The 9,933-nt window shown below is 34.8% G+C and overlaps 1 protein-coding gene across 1 annotated transcript; it reads right to left on the bottom strand.

Moving 5' to 3' along the window:
- Window positions 1-365: 365 nt before the first annotated feature.
- LOC139859415 (secreted RxLR effector protein 161-like) lies at window positions 366-8,171 on the bottom strand. Its single transcript, XM_071848206.1, has 2 exons — window positions 7,565-8,171; window positions 366-469 (listed from the first exon to the last, which is right to left on the bottom strand). Exons 1-2 carry the CDS (start codon window positions 8,169-8,171, stop codon window positions 366-368), a joined length of 711 nt encoding a protein of 236 aa, XP_071704307.1.
- Between the last annotated feature and the right edge of the window lie 1,762 nt (window positions 8,172-9,933).

The raw sequence follows: 9,933 nt of genomic DNA, 5'->3' as shown, positions 1-9,933 counted from the left end.
CAACCACCACGATCACCATTCAGCCGCCACCACCACGATCACCTACAACCGCCATCAACCGTTGTCAACCACCTCTCTCTCTCTCTCTCTCTCTAAATTCGTGTAACCGAAACCCGGATTATTTTTTCTGTTTTTTTTCGTGCACCTGCTATGGATAATACAACCACCACAAACCATCATTGGACACCACGTTGTCATTGCTAACTGCTTCTGTCTAAGTCTGTTCGATGTTATCGCTGTATGAGCACCATCACAGGCTGCTGCCTTTTATATATATATATATATATATATATATATATATATATATATATATATATATATATATATATATATATATATATATATATATATATATTTCGTTTTCATCATGAAGACCCGACACCATCACCATTGTTACTGCTACGTTGCTGCTGTTCGCCTCCAGAAACCACCGCCACCTCAGCCACCGGCTGCTGCCATATTACTGTTTCTGTTGCAGCAAGAGATATTGACGATGATCGTGAAATGGTGAAATGGCAAGTGATACATGTTAATAAGGTGATGAAACACGATGAAGGTAAGGATGATGAAATCGTGACTAGATAATGGGTGAGGATGTATGATGATGATGTCGAGAGAGGACGATGATGATAATGAATCATGATAAGATGGCATGATTATGATGATACAAGTGATGATACGTACGATGCTTGAGAATGAGGAAAGTGATAATGATGATCACGAAGATGATGATAGGTAATGGGTTTCGTTATTAAATCAATTTAGAACCGATGATAATTATGATTGTGCTTACGATTATATTAGATTATGAGGATACATATCATGTTAGCGAAATTGGATGATGAAAATTACTAACTGATAATGACATTAAATTAAGGATGATGATGATGGCGAGTATGTTGTAAGATTAATGATTGATGATGGTCTTGTCGATTTAAAATCAAAAGAAGAAGAAGAAGAAGATAGCAGTTAAAGGGATAAAACTTTAGTTTAGGTATTATTACAGAAAAGCAGAATCACTTGATTGGTTAGGGGTGGTGTTGATGAACGAGAGGTTGGGTGTTCAATCCTAGGCTTCAGCAAGATACTTTTTTTAATTAAACAACTTGCTGTTAAGGTTTATTGATGGACTACAAGTTCTTGCTGGGCCAAGATTCAATCTATATTTTCATTGGGCGGTAAATTACTTGTTATTGGGTCGGTAATTTCAGTTGGGCCGGACTCATGATAATGAAAAATTGTGAAAGAATGATGATGAGGATATACGTAAATGGTGAATAATTAATGAAAATGAAAACAGTTAAGAGTTAAAAGGATTTAGGGAGTAATTAAAACAGAAATTGAGAAGTAGAGCATTGGTTGGATATGTGTTGAATAAGTGAGTGGTCGCGGGTTCCATCCTTGTTGGTGACATCTTATTTTTAAAGCTTGTTATGAGGTAGTTTTACAATACCAAAAATTATTATTATTATTATTATTATTATTGTTATTATTAATCATTGATATTATTACTTGTATTATAATTATTATTATTGTTATTATTATAATTACTAACATAAATATTAATAGAATTATCAAAATTATTATTTTTTTATTTTTATTATTATTATTATCATAAGTATTAGTATTAGTATTAGTAGTATTATTATCATTAATATTATTTTTATCATTACTAATATTATTTTAGTATTATCATAATTTTAACAAAACAAACGATATGTATATATATACAAAATATATTTAATACATATAACATAACAAAATTTATATTTTTATTTATTTTAAATATATAAAATGAATATATGAAGCATATATGTTATTAATATAAAAATGATATAACTAATAGATTTATATATATATATATATATATATGTGTGTGTGTGTGTGTGTGTGTGTGTGTATATATGTTTGGTTTCAATTATATGTGTTAATATAGATATAAATGATATAGGTTCGTGAATCCGAGGCAAACCCTGCTTTGTTCAATTGTCAAATGTCGTCATATGTATTTTTACTACAAAATACAGTATGATGAGTTTCATTAATCCCTTTTTAAATGCTTTTGCAATATATATTTTTAGGACTGAGAATACATGCGCTGTTTTTATAACTGTTTTACGAAATAGACACAAGTAATTGAAACTACATTATATAGTTGAATGATCAAAATCGAATATGCCCCTTTTTATTAAGTCTGGTAATCTAAGAATTAGGAAACAGACACCCTAATTGATGCGAACTCTAAAGATAGATCTATCGGGCCCAACAAGCCCCATCCAAAGTACCGGATGCTTTAGTACTTCGAAATTTATATCATGTCCGAAGGAGGATCCCGGAATGATGGGGATATTCTTATATGCATATTGTGAATGTCGGTTACCAGGTGTTCAATCCATATGAATGATATTTTTGTCTCTATGCATGGGACGTATATTTATGAGAAATGAAAATCTTGTGGTCTATTAAAATGATGGAAATGATTATTTATGTAAACTAATGAACTTACCAACCTTTTGGTTGACACTTGAAAGCATGTTTATTCTCAGGTACGAAAGAAATCTTCCGCTGTGCATTTGCTCATTTTATAGATATTACTTGGAGTCATTCATGGCATATTTCAAAAGACGTTGCATTCGAGTCGTCGAGTTCATCAAGATTATTATTAAGTCAATTATAATTGGATATGTTATGAAATGATATGCATGCCTGTCAACTTTTGATGTAATGAAAGATTGTCTTTTCAAAAACGAATGCAATGTTTGTAAAATGTATCATATAGAGGTCAAGTACCTCGCGATGTAATCAACTGTTGTGAATCATTTATAATCGATATGGACTTCGTCCGGATGGATTAGGACGGGTCGCTTCACTGAGTTCACCTGGGAGCGAGAGGATCAAATGATGCGGAAGTATCCTCACCTTTTCCCGACTCCTCCATCTACCTCAGCTTAAAATTTCGGGACGAAATTTTCTTTAATAGGTGGGTAATGTAACGACCCTGGATTTTCCAACGTTTATTTATTAATAATAATTATTATTAATACTTGTGATTAAACGAATGTATGTTATTACATTTACATGTTGCCATGATTGCCCGTACTTGACTTTAAATGCCCGAAACGTCTTTGTGACACACGTACATTACACGAATAATATTTTCAAGTATTATTTACATTCATGATTAAGTTTTGTTAATCATTTTGATTAACTATGGTTATTAGTTAATTACTTGGGCTCTAATTGGATTTATTTGTTAATTAATTGAACTTGGGCTTTTATTAGTGTTATGGACTCATGATATTGGGCTTATAAGCCCACCCCACATTTTAAATGGACTAACTAGCCCACTCTTTCATGTAAGTATTACTTTTGAAATGAACTAGTTAGTTAACACTTAAAGAATCTTGTTACTACATAATCCCCATGCATGCACCCATTTTAACCAACTTTAAAGACTTTTACATGCATTAACCTAGTGGACAACTTCCTCCTCCCTCCCCCTTTGAAGACCGTCGGCCTAGTAGGCCTTGGGGAGTGGGTTTTGGCTTTCAAAGTTGCTAAGTTGTTACTAGTATTCACTTATTCTTTCATTCTCACACACACACTTCATTTCATACTTCCAACTTTCTCTCTTTTCTCTCTAATTCTTGTAAGCAACTTGAACTTTTTCTCTTCTTCTTTTCTTTGTAAAACCGAACCATAGCACATAATCATCATCATTCTTTTGTTATTTGATTACTTGTTCTTTGTTGTTAATTACTTACATGTTATCAAGAATCAAACTCTTTAGTTTGATTCTTCATTTTATCTTGTTTATGCAAGAACATAAAGAAACTAGGAGAATCAAGTTTATGTTTTGATTCTTCCATGATACTTGTTAAAAGATTAAAGTTCATGTGTTGTTAAAAGCATACTTGTAATTCATGTTTGTAAACTTAATGTTTACATTCTTAAAGATCAAACTTTGGTTTGAATCTTTAAAGTATGAAACCCATGAACTTATTACTTGCTTATTTAGTTTATTTCTTTGTATTATGCACTTTAATTTCATGTTTGTTGGTTTAAATGGTCAAGTATTACAAGTTAGTCTTGATCTCATTAATCTTGAACTAAAAGTTAACTTTGAAAGTTCAAGAACATGTAAGTAAGCTTTCTTTAATTATAACTTGGTACACTTATGTTGGATCTAGACTTTTGGGTCTAGGATCTTCAAGATCTAACTAAGAACTATGTTCTACAACTTAAGATCTTGATTTTATAAGTTCATTTTTAAGTTGTAACTTAATATTAGTTTTAAAGTTCATGTATGTGTTAGATCTAAGACCTTGATGTAACTTTGGTTCATCAAACTTCATACAACTCTTAAGTGAGTTGTGCTACATGTCTTAGACCTACACTTGTGTCATAATAGTCAAAACTTGGTTAATATTACTTTTATAGTTCATGTATGTGTTAAATCTAAGACTTTGATGTAACTTTAGTTCATCAAAACACTTGCAACACTTAAATGAGTTGTGCTACATGTCTTGGACTTATACAAGTGTTATGATGGTGAAACCTTGGTCAAGATGATGCAAACACATCAACGAGTTGTACACTTGAAGCTATATGCATCAAGGATGAGAACCGTGATAAGCATCGAGTACCAAAAACCCACCGGAACCCATTATTTTTCTGTTTTCTGTTTTCTGCTTTCTGTTTTCTAGTTTCTGTAACTGACCAGTAAACCTGGGCTACTGTATCCTTGATTTTCAGATAGCTCAGTTCGTGTAGATAACTTTTAATTTAAGACTCATCTTAATCAGAGTTACGGTTTAGGATTTATGGCCCTCCGATCGTCACTATGTCTTTTAACGTTGTGCTGAAAATTCTGACCTACTCGCACTTAGACTGTCACCACGGTCAAACGATGATGAGTTTGCTTCTGGGATTTTTATCACAACTAAAGGACTCATATACGGAGCCATGGTCACTGGTCTCACCTTATTTCAGTAGGTATAGAGGTCGTGGTGACTGATCCAAGTCAGCCTTTGTTTTAAACTCTTTTCTAAGAATGAAACTTATCTTACACTTTTTGTTTAATGATGAATGATGATGACGACCCTTAAGACCTTATTTACATACTTTTAAACCTATTCAGACGATTTACTGACTTAGTGATATTTGACTTAGGTTGAGGACCCGTTTGGACAACCTACATACTTGCTTATTTCCCGAGTCATACTTTACCGCTACTTATCATTGTGAGTTATAGCATTCCCTTTTTACTTTAACTATTTTGGGAACTGAGAATACATGCGCATTTTATGTTTTACATACTAGGCACGAGTACTTAAACTTATATATGTGTGGGTTATACAACGGCATAAAACATTCCCTTTAGCTCGGTAACGTTTAGTCATTGGTTTTTGAACCGGTGAACGTGAATCTTAGATATGGATCCATAGGGTTTGACATCCCCACTCGGGCTAGTCACGCTAGCATTTAATGAGTGTTTAATACTTCATAAACATACGCACTTTCCAAGTGTACTTTCAGGGGGTATAAACGTTAAGTTAGTTACCAAGTGCCCACGGTTAACATATACTTTATCATACTGTTTTGAAACGCTCTTTGTAGCACTGAAATCTAGTGGCCTACCTTACATACTGTTATACTTAAACTATAGCTCACCAACCTTTGTGTTGACATTTTTAAGCATGTTTTTCTCAGGTGCTTAAGGTTGCTTCCACTGTGTACTAGTCTTGCCGTAGACACCCGCTGCTCTAGTGTTATCACCGCATGAACTCTTTATCTTGCATTCAAACTTTAATACATTTGAAACTATGTTTTGTAACGACCTAAGGGTTACATACATTTATTCATGCTTGCTATTCGTAGAAGCATACTGTTGGTGTAAAACATTTGATGTCGATTATGACGTCATCTTTCTATCGTGAATGCAACTTCTTTAATTACAACATATAGTACTTAACCTTGTAATGATCCTGTGTTGATGATTTGTACACAATGGTTTTGTACGGGGCATCACACCAGCTATCTAGATCAATCGGCACAACCCATATCACAGACAATAGATGTAACGGCCCTCTAGATGATAAGCAACTCCTGCTAAGTGATGACTTCAAGGATAGACAGAATGATTTGAGTTTTCTAGATCTGAAACTCTGGCACTTCTCCCCCTCGGATATAGATAACTTAATTCGTTCTGATCAGCACATTGTTTGATCATCTTCCTCATTCAAATAGAATTCAATTGATTGATAGACACGAAGTCTAAACTTTGATATTCCTGAATCTTTGTTGTGGATGTAGTGCACCATCTTTATTGACATCCATATAATCATATATACATGAATAAAATAAAACATCCATACACCTTTTTTTTTTTGATTTTCTGATGTTGCGCTTTAGCTTTTTCAACATAAATTAAAATAAACCATACATGAAATCAAAATTACAACTTAGATGATGATGCCCCACATTTTAAGGTGAATCACACTTCAGCTTTAATCTTTGGCGTTGAAGTAGTCCCCTTTAATACATTCTCAGATCGATGATATGTCTGTGATACATAATTGCACTTTTCGACTCGTTCATAGTGAGAACACCCCCTTTGGATACCTGACTAACCTAATGATGCATTTCGGCCCAAGCCATAAAGGTAAATAGAAACTGGTATAGGTTCAAACAAAGTAAACTTACCTTGTGGACTTACTTAGCAATCCTTCACTAGAGTATAAATCGTAGTAGGGGAGACCTCAACCGTCTGGTGAGTTCCGAAACGATCATTTCTCAGTACATTCTCAGTGATAGTTAGGTGACTACCATCGACCGCTGTAAACCTTTTCGCGATTTCCTTGCCAAGATTATTTACTTTATGCTTAAGTGATCCTCTCATTCCAAAATTCAATCCTCAAAATTTATCAACATTCATTAACTAATCATGTACTACTTACTTTTTTTTACGCAGAACGATTAACATGCAAGTTCAGTAATACAATCATTTCTCATTTTCACATAGCAACTTCTCATTTTCTGATTTTTCAAATTTTTATGGCTTTTTCATTTTTCAATGTTTTTTTTATTTTCTGATGAAGCAATTTTCTCAACTATTCTACGTAACAGAAAGCAAACAAACACAATCTTTTTGGTTTTTCAACTTTAAAATGCATAACAGAAAATAAAATGATCATGCAAAACAGAAAATAACTAAGTAACATGCAAAAATGATGCAAAATGCAAATGCAAATATACAAATGATACAGATTGGATGGTTACTTCAATAACTCCCTATCAGACACAACCTCGGCCCTGTCTTACACTCCTAACACATTTAACAGGAATAGGTAACGAGGTTGGTCAAACGCTTTGGTAAACAAATCAGCCCTTTGGGTTGTTGTACCTATTTGTAGGACATCTATTAGTTTCTTTTCATAACAGTCCCTAATGAAATGGTACTTGATCCCTATGTATTTGGTCTTAGAATGATTAACAAGGTTTTTAGTAACAGCAATAGCAGCAGTATTATCAACATATATAGGAGTGTTAGAAATTTGCAAACCGTAATACCGAAGCTGTTGTTGAATCCAGACAACTTGAGACATACAACTTGCAGCAGCAATATATTTAGCCTCACATGTTGATTGCGCGACTGCCGTTTGTTTCTTACACTGCCAACTTACGAACATGCTACCAAGAAACTGAAAACCACCAAAGGTCGATTTGAAATCTCTTTTACAATCCCCATAGTCAGAATCACTGTATGCCGTTAGATCAAACCCATACTTACACGGATACCATAAGCCCAAACTTGGAGTTCCCTTTAGATAACGCATGATCTTCTTTGCTGCTAACATATGATTCACGTTCAGTTGTGCTTGATAATGAAAGCACAAACAAGTTGCTAACATGATATCTGGGCGAGATGCTGTAAGATACATCAAAGAACCAATAATAGCCCTGTATATAGTTGGATTGACTTTTGCCCCAGTATTTTTCGGTGTAATCATGTGATTCACCCAAAGAGGATTCTTGGCAATTCGTTCATCTTCAATCTTGAATCGGCTCAAGATGTCAGCTACATACTTCGATTGATGTAGAAAAATGCCTTTTTCTGTTTGATCAACCTGCAACCCTAAAAAGAAATTAATGGCCCCTAGTGAACTCATCTTGAATCATTTCTGCATTACATCCTGAAACTCATCAACTATTTTCTGATATGTTGACCCAAAGATGATATCGTCTACATATACATGTACCTACATTATATCGCTGCCCCTTTCTTTGATAAAGAGAGTCTGATCGATGACTCCTCGTCTAAATCCTTTCTCTATCATATAGTTTGACAGAGTGGCATACCAAGCTCTTGGGGCTTGGTGAAGACGATACAATGCCTTTTCTAAGAGATACACCTTTTCTGGATGATGTGGATCAACAAAACCGGGCAGCTGAGTCACATACACCGTTTCTTGAAGAGTGCCATACAAGAATGCACTCTTTACATCCATCTGAAAAACTTTAAACCCTTTCCATGAAGCAAAAGCCAAAAACATTCAAATATCCTCCAGTCTAGCAATTGGAGCATAGACTTCTTCATAATCTATTTCTGGTATTTGCTGATATCCTCGAACAACCAATCTTTCTTTGTTTCGGATCACGATTCCTTGATCATCCATCTTATTTTTCAATACCCACTTCAGGCCATATGGTTTACAGCCTGAAACACCAAAGTGATTGAACTGTTGAAGTTCCTCCTGCATAGCTGAAAGCCACTCATCATACTGCAATGCATCTTTAACGTCTTCAAGTTTGATTTGCAACACAAAGCAACAGTGCACATTCCTGAAGATTCTTCTGGTCTGATTCAGTTGAGTATAAAAAGCAGTATCAATATTTGCAGAGGGTGTAACTCTCCCTTCCGAAGCAGAAGATTCACCTGTATTAGCACCTGAAACACATGCAGGGTCAACAACATAGTCATCAAAACATTTAAGGAGCGATACCGTTCTACTGGACTGTCTTAGTCCGTCTGTTTCATTAGAATCATCTGTATTGGTTTGTTAAGGATCCACATTCACTGTTTGAATAGGTTCCTCATGTACTACATCCTCATAAACCTCATCAAGATACAACTCCTCCCCCTTAGATTGTAATGTCGATTCCTCTAACGCGGGACCTGAATCATCAGAATCTATTTCATCATTATTTGGCCCTTTCACCGGTGCTCTTTCTTCAACCAAAGTTGGTACCTGAGATTGCACACGCACATCAGACATACGTTCAGCAGAGATACGCATGTTATACATCATTTGTGCAGCAATCTCTTCATCCTCAGAGTCATCCTCAGGTAGATTGAATGAATCAAATAATTTATCATAGTCAAACTGCCACGTATACCCTTTACCAGCTGGAATTGCTGCATGTCTTTGAACATCGATTTCGGTACATTCTTCAACGCACCGAGACTACAAATTATAAACAAGTTTACATGCATTCCCATAACCCAAGAACCTACCTGTAACAGCTTTCGGATTGAATTTCCCACCTGTATCTCTAACCATTATGGTACGAAGAGAACCAAACAGCTCGAGATGTTTGATATGAGGTTTTCTTTTCAATAGCAGCTCATAACATGTCTTGCTGTGACGTTTCACTACAAGAACCCTATTCATCGTATAGCACGCATTCAAAAGTGCTTCACTCCAAAAGGTAACTGGTAATTCTGAGTCAACCAACATGGTTCTGGCAGTCTCAATTAGAGTACGATTCTTTCTTTCAGCTACACCGTTCATCTGCGGAGTGTACGGTGAACTGAATTGTTGTTGAATTCCTCTCTCATTACAATATTCTTCCATCTTCTTATTTTTAAACTCAGTCCCATTATCTGTTCAGATTCTTCTTACCCTTAACTTGTACAACATTTCAAGTCTC

Source organism: Rutidosis leptorrhynchoides, chromosome 7 (genome assembly GCF_046630445.1).
Source record: "Rutidosis leptorrhynchoides isolate AG116_Rl617_1_P2 chromosome 7, CSIRO_AGI_Rlap_v1, whole genome shotgun sequence".
NCBI lineage: Eukaryota > Viridiplantae > Streptophyta > Magnoliopsida > Asterales > Asteraceae > Rutidosis > Rutidosis leptorrhynchoides.
This window is presented reverse-complemented; position numbering and strand designations above follow the sequence as displayed.